Source organism: Haemaphysalis longicornis, unplaced genomic scaffold (assembly GCF_048455015.1).
Source record: "Haemaphysalis longicornis isolate Haplotype H1 unplaced genomic scaffold, Haemaphysalis longicornis Haplotype H1 scaffold_8, whole genome shotgun sequence".
Taxonomy (NCBI): domain Eukaryota; kingdom Metazoa; phylum Arthropoda; class Arachnida; order Ixodida; family Ixodidae; genus Haemaphysalis; species Haemaphysalis longicornis.
The window spans coordinates 124,299,841-124,321,110 of NW_027526445.1; the positions used below are offsets into that span (position 1 = coordinate 124,299,841).

The window sequence follows — 21,270 nt, forward strand, 5'->3', positions numbered from 1 at the left end:
GCAATGAACCACTTCTTGTACTGTGAGAGCTGAGGTGCGGAGTTGCTGCAAGGTAAAGCTCACAAAGTAATACTACATAGCTGACTTTTGGAAATAAATATTTGGTTCATGGTGATTTTCCTGTCGGTTATGTTTCATCTCGCGGCAAGGAAATCCTCACAAAATCGAATTTTTCGGCCTTCCCCAGCGGTTTTGTAATTGCAAGGTTCGACCGGGAACGCTCTTCTTCGATACTGCCCAATTCACTTCTTGCGTCCACTGTTCAGCTATCGTTAAGCAACATAATGCATCAGCACTGCTGGCCTCGTTTATTTGACGCAGAGTTGACCGTCCAACATTCATCGGCCGATGTTCTCCTCAAGTCCACAGCACTCGACGCCGTCAAAGAGAAAGAAGTTCTTCAGCGGTGGATCCTTACACGATGCCACCTGGAAAAAAAAAAGGAACATAGGGAGGACTGAACGTTACAGGCCCCCGAGCTGCTTTTCTGAAACTGAGTGAGACCAGGCCCAAACAACATACAATGACAAACACAAACATGAAGTACAAGTCCGGCCCGCACCATCACATTGGTACAGACCTTCAAATAACGAGCAGAGTCAAATCTCACAACAACAATGTTCACTTCAACGAAATTCCCACTACAATGGAGGACTTTGCATTTCCTGTTAGTTGCCTGTAAAAGGTAATGCATACACGTTCCCTCATGAGCAAACAGCCCTCCCTGTATAATTTTGTTTCAATGAAATGTTTGTAAAAGAAAAACTAGAATTTGCCTGTATCTGTCTGTAGAATTATCTGTAGAATTATCTGTACATTGGATTCTAGGACTTCAAAATTGTATATTCATAACGTTGTGGACATGCACAAACAATGTTTGACCATTGTTTGATGGTGATTATTAGGTAGCTACAATGAGTTTGTAAATCGCCTGCTGTTCAGTCACAGTTTTAAGCCATATCACAACACAAATTCTGTCTCAGTCTTGGGTGCTCTGAAGCAATGTTTTTGCACGTTTGTAAATTTGTCTTGTAGGCACAAATAAATTTGTCTTGTTTGTTCTTTTAAAATCGAAAACATTTTTTCACACAATGGCACACAGCTGGTTCTGGAGGGCTGAAACAAGCACAATTAAAAAACTAAAAAAAAGAGATGCTTGGCCAAGGCCCCTGCAGTCTAATAAATTACAATGGCGTGAATAATTTGTTTACTCGTTGTAGTAAGCCCAACAAAATCCACCCTAACAGAAGAAGGCCCCGACAAGTTACGGAGGGGGATGCCACGCTGAAGAGGAAACAACCGTACCTTACAGCAGCTACCCTCCTCCTCACATCCTAGCAGAAGATGGACTACCGCGTAGGCAAGTCACAGTATTGGAGAAAGATCTCGCGCCATGAGAATAAACCATGACGGAGAGGCATAGTGATCGCCCACCTACCGTGTTTACTCGCATAATGAACCCACTCGTGTAATGAACTCTCCCCCCCTCTTTTTTTCTTGAGAATTTACTTTTTTTGTCACTTTGAATAAAAAATGCAGCAGAGATTTGTTTTTGTCTCAGCATGGTTGCTGCTGCTGTAGACGATCGCAGTAACTTGATATCATGCTACAGTTTGCGCAGAAATGCTAAAAACGCATCCCAACAAAAAGAAATCTCAACAGTAAGCAGAGACGTGAGCGGGAATGCTGTGGCTCACATTTTAAAAATTGCGCGCTTGCAGTGCGCCACCTGCTGAACACAAAACAAACCTTGCGCCATAAAAACATTGCGGCGTGCAAATAAAGCGCAAAGCGCACTCCCCACTCCTTTTCTGCTCTTTGCCATTCTGGCTGGTTTTGGCGGCGTGCGAACAAAGCACTAAACGTACTCTGCACTCCCCTGCTCTTGCTGTCCCGCGACCTGGCCATGACACTCTGTGGTGGTGTTGTTCAGCTGTGTTCCGACCTTCTTTTGTGCTTCTGGTGTGTGCCGTACAATGGGCCAATACATGAGCTGCACAGACAATTTTAAACTGAAGGTGGTGGAGCATGCGTTGATGCACATGGAAACCGTGCGGCTGGGCGGCACTTCAATATTGACCCACTGCGTGTACGCTACGGGCGAAAACAAGGTTTTTAATCGGAGAACAAGGATCATCATGTGTTTCGTGGGCCCAAAAAAGGGAAGTTTCCGGGTGTGAGAAAAGAAGTTTTGGAGTGCCTTGACAGCACGGAAGACGGTGCGCTGTGGGCCGACAACAAATGTGAAGCCGCAAGCAACTTTAGTGGAGGACAGCTCCATGGCGAGTAGGGGGCCACTGGCATGTTCAGAAACCAAAATAACTTCCATTACATAATCAGCCACGTGTTTTTACGAAAATGGTAAGGCTCTGGCGCGCTCCTCTTAGAAAATTTATTGTGTGGAATTTCAACTTTTAAAAAATCTGTTGCAATTTTTTCCCGCATAATGAAGCCTCCTCCCAAATTAATGCCGAACTTTCTGGAAAAAAAGTGGGTTCATTACGCGACTAAATACGGTATTTCCTTCATCATCTTCCCTCATTGAAAAGACATTGGCATTACCAACGCTACAACACTTAATTAAAGGGACACTGAAGGCAACCACCAAGTTGGTTTTAAACAAAAGTCTGACTTTCCTGCAGCCATTTTACCGTTGATTCGGTGCTGAAAAATGCTTACATTGCTGAGAAATCACAAATAAAGCGCTGATCAAACGTGATGCAAGCAGCGACTGCAGCCGCTGTTTGCATCCCGATAAACCGGAAGCGAGCGAGCCAGCGATGATGTATACAGCGGTATAGATAGCACACGGATGCAACGCTACCATGCAGCAACAAGCAGTTTGGTCAGTTTTGTTCAGATCGGTTGTGCTTTCCCGTACTCCCACGTCCTTTACAGCTATGAACCACTAAGCAAAATGTTCCTTCACGGGGCGCATGATCAGTATTGGCACTTTGTTGAAGGAAAACATATCGTCTTTTTGAGGCCCCGCAAATGTTGGCGTCAAACCAACTGCTCGTGTGTAGCTCACACGCTTCACCCCAAAGTATGGACGGGTAGCATCATGCGGCAGCAGCCAGCAAAGATGCACATGCCAGATGGTATAAGCACTTCCGTGCAAGGTGCACAGTATCGCCAGAAATGGCAGCCCCCGTCTTCATGTTTTCACTACCATAAAAACCTGCGTATACAGTCGAATCCCGCTACAACGAAATTGACGGGACGTGCGAAAAATTTCGTTGAAGCGAAAATTCGTTGAGGCGAAATCTGCCGCAACACACCACGGAAAGGCCAGAAAAATAGCCCCGTATGCTTCCGCATCATTGGCAGCATAATAATATGTTTAGAAAAAGGAGTGACGCGCAATAACGTCATGTTTATTCGGATAACAAACATACCAATGGTTATCTGTTCTTTCACTGCACGCGAAGAACGCGTTGCGGAGTGGGGTGAAGAAATGCAGGCGCAAAACGTATTGCTGTACAACAAGGCGTGTCCACCGAGCCGATTACTTGCAGATAGCTGCTAGGCCGGCGGAAGCCCCCCTCTCACTTGTAGCAGGAGCAGTGCCGTTATCTTATCATCTGACACGGCGCGGCAGCTACTGACCTTGGCAGGTTAGACGCGCGCGCTTGCATTTAACACAACTGCGCGCTCATGACTAAGATAGGATGACTTGGCTTCAAGACCAAACACGCAAACATGATTTTTGCTCTTGGCTATTAAGAATGGTAGAAGGAAAACGGCAAGGACAGCTGCTCACAACGCATACATGACGGCGCCGCGCCAGCAGCGGAGCACATTTGTGCGATTTCAACTGGATACGGATTGGCTGTAGCTCCGGCTTGGCGAACCGGGCCTGCGCCTCATGTAAAGACGGCCAGCCACATCGTTATCACCATCAAACAATGGCGTCCGCCTATGAATTTTTTTTTTTTTTGTGGCGGTGTGGCCGCATTGCGCATGTTTTCGGTGAAACTAAGCGTCCTGAATGTATAAAAAGTTACAGATAGCTGGCGCTATGCTTATTTTATTGTAAAATAATTGTTCAAACCCAGCCCAAATCATCGAAAATTTCGTTGAAGTGAAAGCAAGCCTGACAAATGGTTCGTTGTGGCGAGGACTTTGTTGCATGGACTTCTATGGCTGGCTGACGGGGAATTGGAAATATTTCGTTGAAGCGGAAATTTCGTTGAAGCGGCGTTCGTTGTAGCGGGGTTCGACTGTAGTACGAGTTTTTTTTCTAAATTTTACTATGTAAAATTTGTGCCTCGTATTATATGTGGATCCCAGAGCTTTCAGCTGAAAATTTGCACTTTCGGTTTCGGTTTCAGCGGAGGGTGCGCCATCTTGCGGTGGCGTTGGCTGGCTGCTGCTTTTCTCAGCCAGCACCATTTTGATTGTTTTGACCACGCGAAGGATCGGCACGTTCACCGCAAGTCTATCATGATGTCGGGTGCGCGAAGGTGGTATTCGGCTGCAATTAAAAGAAAAGTTATTTTATGTGCCGAGACCATCAGGTGACTGAACGGACGTCGGGAGACAGTGCCAGTGCCTGCAGTGCAAATAAATGTTTTCTGTGCTCTTTACCTCGCATTATATGCGGAAGAAAACTTTTTTCTGATTTTGCTGTCCCCGAATTACACCTCGTATTATAAGCGGGTTTGTATTAGTATACGCGGGTTCTTACTGTATTCTCCAGCTTATTTTAAACAAAGCTGCGCAACGAGTGGTACGTTCGTGCTCTCCATGAGCTAATCTATCGATCCATAGCCACTTGTAGATTGACTTCAGCGTCCCTTTAAAACCAGACTAGCCTGCATGCAGCAGCAAAACGAGGAAGCGAAATGAATCACCTTGATGATGTCCTGGGCCAAGACCCCACCGACAACAGCACAGGTCGCGCACATCTCTCGGTCAATGGTTCTGAAAAGGTCACGAGAAGGCACTGAAACCCTCGTTCAGACGTCTACAAGAGGTAAAGGACTACAGAGCTGCACTTGGCCAAATGGGTCTCCACACTGTGTGAAAAACTCAAGCTCACTGTAGCTTTATTACAGAATAAAATGGCTGCCTGGCTCTAGGTGAGCATTGTTTCACACGCATACACCCATACCAAGATGCCTTGCTATTGCCGTCAACATTTTTACGTTCTCTTGCATGAACAAGGTACGGACCCCTCATCAAATAGGCCAGACATGAGTCAACAAAGTGGTGATTGTGCTACGACGATAGAAGATGACCTGCCCTTCTACACCTTGAGCAGCGGGTTCACGATCCCTTTGACGAGTGTATTATATACATACAGGAAGGCAAAGCTGAAGCTTGCAGCGGAAGCAGAGCGCCGGGTTTCTCTCACGGAACCACTCAATGCTAGTGCATTGGTTCCCCCTCCCTTCATATGCCTGTTGTCACTAATGCGGCAGAACTGCCAAGAAATCCCTCCTCTGCCCCACAATTTTAGCTGACGACTAGCGTCCCTGCTCACCCAGCCACGGACAAGCACCTTGCTGGCACTGGAAAAAGCCCATCTCCTGCATTCCCACCCCTCCCACAGTAAAACAATATTTTGGTTACGGAAAATATGGCCCAGCCAATATTGTGCAGCACGTGTCAACAATGTAACAACTTGCTCCCCGGAAAAATAGTGAGAATATTTTCAAGCTGATATTTGCAATAACTATGACAACACAGGAATGTTGAGCCATCAACACATGCCCTCCAATCGCAAGCTCCTTTTCAAGTATCAAGCACTCTATTACTTCAATTAACCTGCAAATGAAAAGATATCGTTTACTGTGCATTCTATGCAAGTTGCTCAGACAAAGAAATAAAAACCCCCATATCTCCAAAAAGTTGGTGAAATTGGGCTGAGAGGCTGTCGGAGACAATGTCCGCCCAGGTAAGTGCTGGCCAAAATAAGCTCAGCTGCAGCTTCCCATTTAGAGTGAACTTGCATACTACTGCAATGACAAGGTAGTCTTTCTCGAAACACTGAAAAAGTTTAACAAAGAAGGGAACAGCGCAAAATGGACAATGCACAAGACGGGAAAAAAAAGGACAACCACAAGCTTTTTTTTTTCTTTCATCCTATGTAGCATCCATTTTGCGCTGTTCCCATCTTTGTTAACCATGAAACACCTCGCCCAAGCCTGAACCATGGCGAAAAACGTTTATTTCAACGAGCCTGTGCACCGTAAAGAATAAGTTTAAAAAAATCCCAGGCCATCTTCCACTAACGTGAAACCTGGGGAGGGGCAAAGCATGCAGTGTATAAGCGTATTGTTGGCACCTTCGTGTTTTTGCCAAAGGAGATGAAACCGTTGGGGGGTAGAGGTATACAGCTTTTCTGTAAAGGTCTCTTGTCTTTGAAGCACAAAGCTCTCTAGCGTGAGGCGTAAATGAGTCACCCCGTGTTTTAGTACCGTGACTATCTGAGATGACGGTTATGACGACGACGTGAGACGACAACAGGCCGAGCCCCTAAGGGGCTTTGCCCCCAAAAAAGACAAACAGGTGTCAGAAAAGCAGCCTGACAAAGTTGACATGCGCGGTCCCAGTCAGCGAATCAAACGCCTGCACTCGGCCAGGAACCTTGTCATGAGCAAGCACTCTTAAGCTGCTTCCTTCTGAAATATTTCCGTCTATGTAATGTGTCATATGATGCGCTCCTAGGTATGCATAAAGGCCCCACGAAATTCACAGTTTGATGCAAGACTGCTATTTAGTCCCAATTAGACATCTTCCCAGCAATGCACTTATGTACAGCAGTGAAGCTGACACAAAAGAGGCTTGGTGAGCACAATCATGGTGCCCACTTAAAGGCCCGTTCACACTTGCGACAAGAGCGACGTCGCGCAGCGACGCGACTGGAGCGACCGCCACTCTCGGTGTTCACACACAGAACAGGGAGGATTTTAGAGAAGCAAAGGTCTAGCTTTGCCTGTAGTGCCAGAAAAAGCGTAGTGGCGGCGTCGTGAACTACCCAGTACGCCCGCTTGACGGCGCTGTAAACACGGCTTTGTAAACATGGCGGATGCTTTTTGCACAGGCCGCTTGAGCTCCTTAATAACATGGCTGCCCTCGCACGGCGGCCGCCGGCTCGCTGCTCCACGGCAGGACTCGACTCTCCTCCTCCCGCGCGCGAAAGGGGCGTCGAGTCCGGCCGTGGCTGCTCCTGCTGGCTCCTGGCTGGCACGCTGGTCGCGTGTTTACTTGCGCCGCGCTAGTGAAGTGATGTTACGCCAGGTGACCAGATGGCCTCGACTGGCACAGACCACAGTGAGCAGCAAGTGAGAACAAATCGTTTATTGACATCCGCAAGTTTACAGAGGCCAGCACATCATTTCATTTCGATCGCTGCAATTGTACGTCGCTTTCGTGACAACATTTTTTTTTTTGCCATAACAACTCGTTCACTTGCGCTAAGATTTCGAACGAAGGGCACAAATGAAGTATTGACGGCGACAACGGTTTCCTTTGCACCGTCTTTCTAGCGGAGTGCATAACACTCACCTTCTGTTTGAAGAATCGAATATTCTGGCCTCGACAGCTGCCTTCCGATGCGGAATTTCCCACATTTGTCATTCCACAAGCACTCAATTCTCGTGTTTTGCCAGTCCTCTCAACAACTGATGGACGCAAAAGCACATAACAGCAATAACAGTCACGAAACCGGTCCTCCGCGCACATTGAAACGGTCGGCCGTTGCAGCGGTTTCAATTTGAATTGGCGGCTTTGTGGTTGCGAATTCAGAAACAAGGTGGTGCACCAGTCGGCTGTTCGTAAAAAGTTGCGTACATTTTTGCTCAACGGATGTTTGATGCGGAACTTGTTAATAGTATTTTTAAATAACACATTGTAAGCGAACTGTGTGGGCTCTTTGAGTCACGGAATGAATGTTTTGTATTCTATACCAAAAGTAACATTTTGCCTGCGCCGTCTGGTGGGCTTGATGGTCGAAAACAGCGCTTTAGGTTGGTCAAGGTTGGTCACGTGGGGCGTCGATTTTTACGCCGCCTATAGGGAAGACAGGGAACGTCCAAGCTTGCGAGCCCTGGGGCGGTATTCTCGTAACTGTCCCTTTTGAAAACGTCCCTTTTGAGCCCCTTCCTCGTGACGTACTTCCGGTTAAGCAATGAGCATTGGCAGTAGGTTTGCCGCGCTTGCGTTACGTCACTTCCGGTTCTTTGCTTTTAGCCAATCAGGGCTTGTCAAAAGGGACACTTTTAAAAGGGACGCAAAAGGGACAAAACTCGAGAATAGCGCCCCTGGTTCACACTTGCCAGCGACACGGGCGACGGCGACGACCGTATTTTTGCTTTTCTTGTTATTGTTTCTCGCTTAGAACGAGACTTCACGGGAGTTTCGGTTTCAAGGTCTCGGAGTATCACGAATTTCGCGAGAGTTCGCAGGTGTGTCGGCGCCAAAGCGGCGTTTTGAAGCGGCGCGCTTCTTGTGTTTTGGTCATCGTCTGCTGGCCCAGCGGAACGCTATTTCTGTCTCTTCTGGCCCATCATTTCGCCAGAATGGATTTGGCGGAAGAAGAGCAGATCACGCTGATCTTACTTTCCACCTGCATGATGGAGCTACATGAAGTTATGCAGGAACCGCCAAAAAAAAAAAAAAAAAAACGACGCTACTGGGTGCGTCCCTGCCTCCAAGAGCGCGATAGGTTGGGCCAAGGGAACAACCTTTTGCCACTCCTTCGTTCCCGTGACGTAGAGTGGTACAGAGAGTAAGTTCTTATCAGAGATTTCGTTTTCTGGTTATTACTTGCTATGTGACAAACTTAAAAGTCTCCTCTATGGTTTCATGCCCTCTTTCCAGCTACTTGCGGATGGCCCCGCAAACGTTTGACTCGCTGCTCAAGCTTGTGAGCCCCCGCATTACAAAGCGGGACACGCGGTTTCGAAAAGCGACAGCCGCAGAGCACCGCTTGGCGCAAACCATCAGGTAACGTCCATGGTCTGACGAAATTCGTAAAATTTATAGAACTGCACAGGTGTGACGAGATTTCGGCGTGTGTCGAGATTTCGGCGCACGTTAAAAATCCCCAGGTGGTCGAAATTAATCTGGAGCCCTCCGCTACGGCGCGCCTCATAAACAGCGTAGTTTCGGCGCGCTAAGCCCCATAATCAAAGAATTGTGATATGTACATGTGTGCGTGTGTGTGCTGCACACGCAGACGCACATAATTATACAAGCACTGTTACCGCTGAGAAAAGGACAGCGACATGCATATGCTATGCTTTTATAGTGACAAGCTGTTTATATTACTACAAAAGCTACCCTGAGATTTACTGTAATGCTTTGCATTGAATTCTTTTCTGCACAGATTTTTAGCTGCAGGAGAGACGCTGCGGTCGTCTTCGTTCAATTTCTTGACCGGCCGATCGACCTCCTGCCAGCTAATTTCAGAGGTATGCCAGGCCATCTGGGATATCGTCGGTCCCCTGTATGTTGTGCTGCCTTCATCACCGGCTGAGTGGGAAAAGGTAAGTTAGTAGCCGTACTTGCGTTATGCACAACCACACCTTGAGATGCATTTTTGTAAATTTTCTACATAGTATATGTGAAATAACTGCACAATGTGCATAATTGTTTTCTTCAGGTTGCTGAAGACTTCGAGGAGTTCTGGAACATGCCCCATTGCCTAGGGGCAATGGATGGCAAGCACATTAACATTGAGTGCACGGACAACTCGGGCAGCTTGGACCACAACTACAAGAAAGTTTTTAGCAAGTCCATGCTGGCTATTAGCGACGCACATTACAGGTACCGGCTTCTCAGTAGTGCTACTATTACAGTGCCTTGCGTGCACAGTTGGGTGGGGGGAAGAATTTAGAAGTAAAAACATGCCTGTAAAAAGTAGAGAGTGTTGCAAAGACCCAAATATTTCACATCTTACTGTTATCTAACTCATTCAGTTTTTTGCTGGTTACCAGCTGCCGCTTCCAGCAAAGCAATAATAAAAGCATACCTCTAACTTATACTGGCAGAAAGCCTACCTGAAAGCAAGTCAATCATGCCATGTATGAGCTGATGTGTGCACTTTTCAAGCCCAAAATTGGCAAAAAAAGAAATGTGCCTGCATGAATAGTCTCTTAACTCAACATTGATCGCACTTATCTACCACCTAAATAAACCAGAGGTGGGTAGTATATAAATAAAAAGCAGGTATATAAACCACAACCAGAGATCGTAAACAGTCGAGAGAAGCGAGTCCTCATGTTGGACAGATAATTTTTACCATTCATATGTCTACTTTCATGCACCAGGTTCCTATACGTGGAGTTCGGGCACCACGGCAGTGAATCGGACGGCGGTATTTTTGGCCGCAGTGAGTTCCATATAGCTCTGGAAAGAGGAGAGCAAGGACTCCCAGCTGACACACCACTCTGTGGCATTGGCAACACGCCGTATTTCTTTGTGGGGGATGAGGCCTTCCCCCTCAAAACGTACCTGATGAGGCCGTACTCAAGAAAGAGTAAGTTCTCACGTCTGTTCTGGTATAGTAGAACGCTTCAACGTTCCTATGTAAACGTGTACAAGTATCTAATGAAATATGGCTATAAAGCGTGCAGTCAGCGTGGTGAAACCATAAGGACAATTAAACGTAATGTATGCTACAATACATAAGTATGTAGAAGGCCTCACAATTGTTGCATGCGCTGCTTTCCTGATTACAGGTTTGCTGCCATGTGTGCAGCTAATCTACAGTTAATTTGCTGTCGGACGGGAATTTACTGTGTCCAGGATAGTGGCTGCTAGAAGAAGCATGCAGTGCACTCCAAATATCAGCGTGGTACCAGCCACCTCCACCTAATTGTTTCGTAAAATTCTGCCTTTGTTGTTTTCTAGGCCTGCACTCAGTCGCTGGTGACGTTGGCAGCAGCCAACAGCTCACAGAAGTCGAAAAGAAGAGAATTTTCAATTATAGGTTGAGTAGGGCACGCCGGATCATTGAAAACACATTCAGAATTTTGGCGCAAAGGTGGCGCATTCTTCGACGGCCGTTCAAAGCCAACGAAAAAAACATCACGAGAATCACAGGAGCCTGCGTCACACTCCACAACTTCCTGATGTTGGAGCCTGCTGCCTTCCGCACGGTATACTGCCAATCAGGCTTGACTGACCATGAGGACTGGCAGGGACGACTAGTTGAAGGCAGTTGGCGCAATGAGGACAATAATAATGGTGCCTTGGAGGATCCCCTGACCACCTCCCACCGCTCTACAAGGTATGATCTTCAAGTACAGTTTTGTTGTGACGAATGCTAATAGTGCCGCTGTGAAAAGTTCGGTTTGTGCTGAACGAGGGAATCGTAAAATTACAATTACGATCTTTCTTTTTATGTTTCATTTGATCCAGGGCTGCTTACAACATGAGGGACAAGCTGTGCAAGTATTTGGTCAATGAAGGGCAAGTTCCTTGGCAAGAGGCCATGATAAGAAGCAGCAAGGCATAAAGAGGCAAGTTGTTTTTAATGGAAGTTTATTTGAAAAATTGAACATAAACATTGCACGCATGCTAATAGTACAAAATGGCTTGTGACAGGAACACAAAAAAAAGTAGGGGTGTGCGAATATCAATTTTTTTAATTTCGAAGCAAATTCGAATAATAAAAACAAAGTTCGAATCGAATCGAATATTTTTCGAATATTTTTCGAATACGAATACTTATTGTTTTTTGTAAAATTAAAGTTTTCACCATCTAGAGACACAAAAACTGCAACTTTATTGCACAACAAATCATACAAAGTAAAATTAGAAATTACACAATACCATTGCACTCAACAGGTTAAGGTCTGCACTCACTTAAATGTTAACATGGAGAAAGGTTCACTGCTCGAAATGTTCGGGGAGCAGTGACAACCTCCTGCTCGTCACGACTCGACCAGATACCGAAAGTAGCCGCTCACTTGAGGCACTAGTGGCTGGCATGCCCGAGCCCGTGCACATTGCCGCGCGCTGATACAGTAAAATCTCGATGATACTAATCTTGCGGGACCGCGAAAAATATTCGTATCATCCGAAATTCGTATGAACCAACACAGACCAAAAAATTGAGCGCTGAAAAAAGTTTTCGTTTATTTCTTCTCTTACTTTCGCGTGAAGAAATTCGTGATTTTTTCTGCTTTTTTTAACCCCACATGTCGCAAAGCAGTCCTTTCTGGAGCACGTAAAGCTTCGCGCTCATCTCCTCACTCGCTGCGCCCAAGTGGCCCAAGCTCGCTAAACGCCGCAACAGTCAAGCGTGAACCGCATGGTGCGTTTTTGCACGCGATTCGCTCGCCTCGGCTCAGCGAGCGCTGCATTTTTACGCCCGCATCGACGATTTCGCGCCTGCGGTAGCGCCTACCTCGGTCAGAAAATGACGCACGACGCGCGCGGCAGAATGGAGGAGCCTGACTACTTGCGATGAGATCGAGACAGCCGGCTTGGCTCCGCCGGAGATGGTTAGGCTTAGCACCCCGGCAAATATTTAAATATTTTACGGGCGCTTTCTAGCGGCGCGGGTGATGTTTTATGGTAACGTTTTCGCATGCATTATCAGCTCCTTTACCGCACAAGAAACTTCGTGTCTCCCTTGAGTCGCATTTTAAAGAGCGGTTAGAAACGGTCGCTCGAGCGCCCGCGCCACTTCGCGGCTGGAACGTTGGCGGCTGGAGCCGACGCCATGTTGACGCCGCCGGCCGCGCCGCGCGCAGCGTGGGGGTGGTTTCGCGGCGGTGTCAGCGCGCGTTGGGCGTGCGCAGAGCGTTTTCGTGAGCAGAAAACAACAACACCGATACAGTCTGCGAAAGCACGTACCGTTCGCCACGTACATGCTTCGCCACTTTGCTGCTAAGACACGCTCTGATTTTTTTTTTTTTTTTTTTAGTTTTGGGTGGTTCGAATATTTCGAACCATAAAAGTGTCATTCGAATCGAATCGAATACTAAAAAATTCGAATCGAATATTCGAAGTTTCGAATATTCGCACACCCCTAAAAAAAAGGCAAAGTAGAAAAATTAGTGGCAATATAAGCATGAAGACATTAAGTTAAAGTACAAGGAACTAACGAAAGCAAAAGACAAGAGTGTGCAAGAAAAATAATGGAATACCAGAAAAAGAAATAGTAATATGAGACTGATTTCTTTTAGCATTGTAGTTCACATGCCTCCTTCTGTGAGAGCCTCCATGACTTTGTTGTGTACTAGACCTTGCATTTGAAAAATTACTTCCTGTCTTTTAATTGGTGGCAAAGTCCGGATTTGTTCCGCAAGCGCCATGCACGAGTAGTGTACAGCCGGTAAAAGGCTTGTCTATAACACAGCTTTCGTACTCTTAGCCCTATCCTGCCCCGCCGGAGCGGGATTTGAATAAAACTACTGCGGAATTCTGAAGTCTTAGCCCTTCGCTTTTGCCTCCGACATGTTTGGAACGAGTATGTTTCCGCAGTTTTCGAATGTAGCTCGTTGAAATCGAAATCGCTGTTATAGACAAGCGTTTTACCGACTGTACATGGTCATTCCGCTGCAGCGTTTTGTTGCGGAGGGTGTGGAGGTGGGTCAGGCAGGCAGCTGCCACTGTTGAAGGCAGCGTCTTCTCTGCTGTCTCTGGGCAAATAAAGCATTGAAATATATGTTACTGGTATAATAGTTTCCGTATGAATAATTGTTATCTTACCTCTGTGTCTTCTTGGACAGCCTTGGGACCTTTCTTGGCCTGGCAACCCTTGTGTAAAGCAAATGAAAATAAGCTCTAATAAATACTTGTGCCAACAATTCAAGCTGTGCATAAACAAAAGGCAAATGTATTCCACGTTTTAACGTGAACTGTGTATATAAATACTCCACAATACTACTAGACATATTGTTACAAAATAAGCTTACCTTTCAGCAGCAGGGGATGGGCGTAGCTGTAGCCCGGTGCTCATTTGCACTGGCCCTGGGCTTTCATAGCTGAATAAAAAGAGACATTTTTTCCCTGTCATTTGTCCACTGGAGGTACAACTTGTTAGTGGTAATTTCTAGCGACTGTAGTTACCCATCAACTTCTCCTTCTGGGCTCCCACATAGCAGGAGGCCACTCCGCGTGCCCTCAATGTCCTCCATGAAGCCGTCGCTGTCATTTTCTGACACAACTACTTCGAAAGCAGCGAGCACTCCTTCTTCCATTTCAGCTGGTTGTCTGCAGTGGTACACAAAGTAACGTAATCAATCCAGTTGGCTGACTAGCACATGTGCCGACTGTGCTTGGGATGTACAGGTGGGGACACAATATTCCGGTCATATTTTATAGTGTTTTTTCTTCTCATGACCTTTTTGGGTTGCCCACTGTGCTTTGTGCAATACTGCATACTCTAAATGACCTTGTGGGTGCTTCGATAGTCGTGTACAAACACTAAATGGTTGTACGGTACGTGAGGAATTGTGGAACATGTGCAATCTGTAGGAGATACGAATTTCTATGGTCAATGCTTTTTTTTTTGGGGGGGGGGGTCTTTTTTTTTTCCCCTGCTGCCTTCATTGTGCTCAGCATGTACACATTTATTGTGTGCTATCTGTGTTGTGATATTTTATAGTCTTTTTTTCTTCTCATGATCTTTTTCGGTTTAACTCACCATGTTAGTGCTTTGATATTCGTGTATATACACTAAAATGGTGAATGCTATCTGGAATAAAATATCGTGCCCCCGCCATGGCCACAGGTTCATCAAAAACCTGCTACAATTTCCTGTGTTATAATTTACACAACCTTAACAAAACAAGCAATCCGTAGCACACCACTGCAACACTCCTCATAACCCACGTGTTGCTTTGGAGCAAACAACCTTCCTTTGATCTTTAAATGTGCATACGTCTTGTTACTTACCGCTGAGAGTTTGTGAATGTGATATTGGAGCATACACTGCAAAAGAAGTTTTGAAGTTTCAGTTAAAAAGTTGCAGGGTAACTTTTTCTATAGCAGCATGCACACAACTGAAAAAGAATGCAATTAATTATGTTTTGGAAAACAACTTTTTGATGCATGCTCAGTGCACGTGAAATGCATGGAGTATCATTTACCACTCTTGCTTTGTTTTCCACTCTAATAAACATCCACCCCTCCTCCTTAAATACTTTGAATTTCTTGGGCACTAGTTTTTTTTTAATTTTGGACACACTCCTTTGATAAGCAAATGTAGTTTCAACAGCAGCTTGAAAAAAATTCAATCAGAAGCTTACACTGGCTCTTCGGAAGACGGCTCCATAATTTGAGTCATCTGCGTGAAATACTTCCACTTGACGTCCTTGATGTCCTTTGCGCCGTTTCCACTCTTCATGCCTTTTATCAGTTGCATTTTGATTCTGCCGTACGTGTCCTTCAAATATTTGAACTTCTTTGGCACAGCTGCTCCTGCGGGAAAATGTGCTAAAATAAATTGCTTCCCCAGTGCAGACATGCAGGAAGCCATCACGAATTCACAACCTATATGGTGGTGTACTTTGTACATATTTGCTCTTACTTTACCAGTCCTGAATTTCAGTTCCGCGCGACACTTCTTTAGCAGTACAATTGTTTTCTGTGTACAGACACCAAGCTTAGCACGTGCACACAATTTTTCATTACACACTAGTAAACAATTTTCCACGGCAGCTTGGCCTCGCGGATCTAGTACTAGAATTTCGAAACAAGGTGTCTGAAATGTTATTTCTGTGCGCGGAACTAACTATACCCTGCTGGCGCAAAGCCACCCCCACAGAATAGCTGCCGGGCGCTTAAAAAATGCAAACACGTGTACGTACCACTCAGTCCACCGAGGTCCTTTCCGATCTTGTCAAACAGTCGGTCTTTGTAATGGGTATTTTTATATTGTAGGTGCCCTTTATCGAACAGAATTGGGTGCTCTTTGATCATATCGATCATCATTTCAGTCGAGAACGACATCTCGCCTTCGGGCAGAACTGCAACGCGCGGTGGCATAGTGCGGTGTTCCCACAGAACAGGGAGGATGTTCCGATGTGTGCGATGTCGATTTGCCCGCCGTTTTTTTTTTCTTCCTCCTCACGCCGTTCGCGGAGGAGGGAGAAGGGTGCTTTGGCAGGATATGACGTCAGGAAATGTAGCCTTCTTCTTCCGTCGCAGCAGCGACGGCGGCGACAAAATTTGGTCGAGACCGATCGCTCTCGTCGCCGCGACAAGCGCGATGCCGAGCGACTGGAGCGACAGAAATCACGTCGCTCTTGTCGCTTTTGTCGCTCTTGTCGCAAGTGTGAACGGGCCTTTAGAGCGACTTCCGTCTTCATAAAGTCGGCCCTCCCGCATTGCCCTTGTGTACTGCAGTGAAGTCCCATGACTGTCACACTAGGCCGACACAACGCCGACGCCTCGCCGCTTTCTCGCCGACGCAGACGGTTGGCCTATGGTCGGCGTCGGCGCGATGTGACATGGCCGCTGACAGCTCGCCGACACGGTGTTGGCCGACCAAATCGGCCAATGGTCAGGATAGTGTGACCGCGCCTTAAATGAGCCACGTAAGAGAGCCCAGGGAAACTCTCTGCGAGTACAACAGATGCAGCCAGAGGGCTACGCACTATCACGGTATTCCTCTTTCCTTCAGATTTTTTAACACAGGAGTAGTTTCTTGAACAGTGAATTATAGGTTCTGGATAGCAATAATGCTCGAAACAATAACTGCCAAGCCAGTGACGATGGGCACTTGAACGCTGACTTGAAAAAAGTTACAAGAGCACGTGTCCTGTCATTGACCAAAACAAAAGATAAACATCCTTTCATGGCAATCTGTGTACTAAATAGAGGTGTGTGAATATGAATTCGGGACTGAAAATTGAATATAATTACTTTATATTGCCGCGTATAAGTCGACCTTTTTTTTAAACAAATTAACTTTCCAAAATTAGGGGGGTCCATTTATACGCGGAGTCGACCTATACGTGGGGTCGTCTCTGCCATCCGCTAAAAATTCAAATTTGCCGACAGTTCAAAAAATGTTTCTGGAGACAACTAAAGCCACTAGAAAACCTTATCTAGCCAGTTCTGAGTTGCTCACCATTTTGGATGGTTGAGATTCTAGAGCGTTCTTTCTCTGCGTTGCAGGCGGTGAGGCTGAGGAGGCGTTGGTGACCTTTCCTGACCTACCGTAACAATGCCCCCACAAGCTCAACGCCAATACAGCTCGGTGTTCAAGCGCAAAGTGATTTTGTTTGCTGAGGACAATAACAATGTCACTGCCGAAAGAGAGTTCGGCGTCTCCAAGAAGTGTGTTCAGGGGTGGCGGCAGCAGAAATATTGGACCTTCGCGTGCACTGGTACGCATCGGTCGTTACGCGGGCCAAAGCAGGGACAGTACCCAGCCGTCGAGGAGAAAGTTCTGGAGTGGGTACACATGCAGCGGAAGGAAAGCCTTAGCGCGTCGCATGAGGACATCGAGATGAAGTCACAGGACGTCGCTAATGACCCTAAAGACCCAAATGTGGAGGCGTACTTCATTCATAAGGCAGGAAACAAGTGCATCAGTACACCGTCGGTCGCATTATCACTCAAAGAACTCGAGTTCTTACATGGACACATGTAGGCTTGCACACGTTGTAGGTGTAACATTTTCATGATGTCAGAACAGTGTATTTAACCTAGGGTTTTTCACTAATAAAGTTTAGTTGGAAGTGGAGCCTTGTCTCTGTGCCTACGTGTTCCTTCTGGTCCCCGTTGTTTAGCGGCTCAAATTATTCAGTAATGACCCAAACATCCAGCGAGTTCAAGATGTCCAAAAAATGGGTCACGAACTTTATGAAGTGGTACAGGCTCAGCCTCCGGCTTCACACAACTGTTTCGCAAAAGCTCCCAGACGTACAACGAGAAGTGGCTTGAGTGTCGGCGGAACGTCAAGGACCTGAGGAGGTGGCGGGGGTTCTTCCTGCTCGGCCAGATCGGCAATGTCGACCGAATGGCGATCCGGTTCGATGTGCCAAGTAGGAGAACCGTCGCCGAAAAAGAAGAGCGTCAGGTCCGCCACCTAACAACAGGCAACGAGCACAACCGCTTCACGGTAATGTTCTGCTGTACAGCAGACAGCCCCAAGCTTTCACCCTTCGTTGTTTTCAAGTGGAAAACCCTGCCGAAGGAGACGTTCCCACCCAAAGTCATAACGCAGGTGAACGAGAACGGTTTCTCATGCCCGAGTGGTTTCGGATGGTGTGGTGCAGGTGTCCACAAGCTCTGCTGAAGCCTTGGAGCACGGTTGCGCTGGACTTCTTCTGCGGCCACATGACCGACCGCGTCAAGAAGGCTGTGACCAACGCCGAATGCAACCTCATCGTAATGCCGGGCGGGATGACGCCGATACTGCCACTTATCAATGTATCCCCCAAAAAGCGCTTTAAGGACTGCATCGGAGCACTGTACAACAGTGGATGAGTGCATGAAACAGGAGGACAAGCCCCAAGCGCAGTCGCCCAGTGGGTTAACGACACCTCGAATGGCCGACCTGATGACATGGTGGGTGACACCTTCGTGAATTGCTCAATTTCGGTGCCGCTTGAGCCAGCCACCTCCGATGATGACAGCGACAAATAGGCATAGGCTTCTAGCTACCGCTCTTGAACTGAAGTCACTTTTTGGTTCTGTCACCAATTGCTTTCCGATATTTTTTTTGTTTGTTTGCTTTTGTTTCGTTGGCTCTGCGACGGCAGTGATGGCCAGGCCTAGGTCGCTAGCATCCACAGCGGGAATGCAAGTCAGTTTTTTTTTTGTTCATTCACAAATTCACTTGTGATTCTTTTTTTTGGTGTTGTTGGTGCACATGAAAACTAGAGGGGTCGACTAATACGTGGCAAAACGGGGTAGTAAAAACTGTCTGAGTCAAATATTTTTCAAACACAAACATTAAAACTGACTGAGAATTGAATAGAATATTTCCGAACATAAGTATCTTTGCTCTGTTATGTGTAGAGCTTCTAGAACATAGGTACAAAAAAAAAGAGAGATAACATAGACAGGTTTAAAGGAGTACTGACACGATATTTCTCGCTTTCAGTTTTTATGGTGTAAAGAATACCTATTGGCCCAGTAATTACGAAAATCGAATTGAAAGCCGTCAGCCGCCAACACAGAATTAATTATAGCACGTTTAGTGCACCCAGTTTCAAATTCGGTCGCCGCACGGGAAAATGGCCGTTCGAAGGACAGCCTGCAAGCGGGCCAGCCTTACGTCACGGTCTTACCCGTGACGTCAGGGACGTTCGCTGCATCGTCTGCTACGATTGCACTAATTTGCACATGGTCCACACTCGCCCGCGCAGTCGACATGTCATCTGAATCGTCAGACTCGGTTGAGTCACTGCCACCCGACAGACAGAACAACTTTATTTGGCCAGGCGATTAGGCCGGCGATGTCTTTGCCGTCGTCCGTTTTTTAATATCACTGCGGCTCGAACCGGCGCAGACCGTGATAGCAACAGCTTGCCGCCACTCTTCTAATCAATCTGATCGTGAAAAAGAAGTTCCACATGCGAGAAAGTAGATGTTAGTGTGTTGAAAAATTGTGCTAGGGGTTGTTATCAGCGCTGAATTTAAAAGCGGCGTTCAGATATTTGCCGCGATGGTAAGCCTACGCTGACCGGCAGCGGAGGTTCGGAGCTCCGACCCAGCACTGCCCGCACTGCCGGCACCGCGGTGCGGCGAGCGGCCAAAAGATTGAGCCACCTGCGCGCTAGAATCAAAACAGGCGACGGCAGATGTCTTGGTCACCGATGGCTGAAACGGAACTTATCGCCAAAATAAAGGGGCTGATAGTGCAGTGAAAAGTTGTGTAATGGATGGTCATTCGCAGTTGTACAGATACCGGTGATCAAATATTCACCACGATACTGAGCCTGAAGTTCCCAACACCCAGGCTGACCGAGCAATGCCGAGCCCGCTGGCTTGAGCGACAGTTCTTGCGGCTACCGCCGCGCACGAACTCAGTCCACGTTTAACGCTGCATGTCGTCGCGTGGAAAATAATGCATCTTGGCGTCATCGTCGATTTGCTCGGACAGGCTTTCACGAGCAGTACTTCGCATTCCGCGAGCTTGCCATAGCACAACTTGGTTGAGCTCAGCGACGCGCACCGCCGCGTTGCCGCGGTGCGCGTCGACATCGCGCACTGCGCGGTGCCGGCACCGCGCAGTTTTCAGCACCACTGCAAGGGAACACCATGCGCCGGCCACGAACTGAAGAGCAAAGACGTCGAACACGCAAAATGCGCAAAGTTTACAAGCATTGCTCACACAGCTACACCCGTACGTCTCCGGCCCAAACGAATACCACCGACAACAGCAGCGCAGGATATCGTTTCCAGTTCCGAAAACGACTATATGACGTCACCCTGAACCGGCCAGACACGCAGGCCGATGTTTCGTCACGCCGAAAGCGATTTCGCTAGTGCTGCCGATTTGTGGAAGCTCGCGGCCGGGACAATCAAAATCAATTTTAGATGTGATTCCGGCCTCAGATCGCTGCAAAAATTTCTGTGAGGCATCTGTACAAACTACTGAAGCCAATTATATATCATTTTTTAGACGTCAAAATTCGGTGTCAGTACTCCTTTAAACGCAAGTGAGTGCACGTGCATGTACTTGATAAGCAAATAGCAGAACTACTACAAACAGATTAAGACAAGAGCACAAAAGAGTAGAACGCAGATTCGGAATACCTTGTAATTAAGAAATGCAGGTTCCTGACATACTGTGTATAGAGGAAGTACTGTATTTATTCGAATATAAGGCAAGGTTTTTTTGTTTTTTTCCAGAATCCGTAGTCTCAAAGTCATACCCCACTCAGTACAGCGATATGGCGATTTTGGTGCGAAAGTTTTGGTTTCCATCTTTTGACCATTTTAAAGCTTCCAAAAGAGCCCAACAACACTGATAGAAATGTAAAAAACGTTTCAAAATAAAATTTTACTCAAACTCAGGTTGCAGATAGTAATTGCCAAGTTTTGGCAGCTGCAAGTGTGCTAAACAGCTCGCGATACAGCATACGCCATGGCAGCAGACGCCTGCGACCACGTCCCCAAGCTCAGCCAGCGATAGCCGCTTCAAGCCAGTAGTAGCCACAAAACTTATAAACAAGTTATGACAGGACGCCATTTTGCCTTTTTTGTTGGAGTGCTTGGAGTCCCTCCTACAAGATTTTCTTTCTCAGTGCTTCTAAAATGTGCGTACTCTGTATGCTCACCCAGTGGGTCGTGGACGCCATAGAGTTTCATACTAATATACACTAGAGGGAAATCTGGCGCCAC

General features: G+C 46.9%; 1 protein-coding gene and 1 pseudogene across 1 annotated transcript in view; both read right to left on the bottom strand.

The window, feature by feature from the left end:
* Nucleotides 1-289: 289 nt before the first annotated feature.
* Nucleotides 290-21,270, bottom strand: part of LOC144149294 (SUMO-activating enzyme subunit 1-like) — a 54,419-nt gene continuing 33,438 nt past the window's right edge. Inside the window, exons 8-9 of the mRNA XM_077680860.1 lie at nt 4,857-4,926; nt 290-428 (exon numbers count right to left, since the gene is read on the bottom strand). Coding sequence (XP_077536986.1) covers nt 339-428; nt 4,857-4,926 — 160 coding nt within the window. The 3' untranslated portion in view covers nt 290-338. The remainder of the gene's footprint in view (nt 429-4,856; nt 4,927-21,270) is intronic.
* On the bottom strand, nt 15,212-15,979 carry LOC144149689 (uncharacterized; annotated as a pseudogene).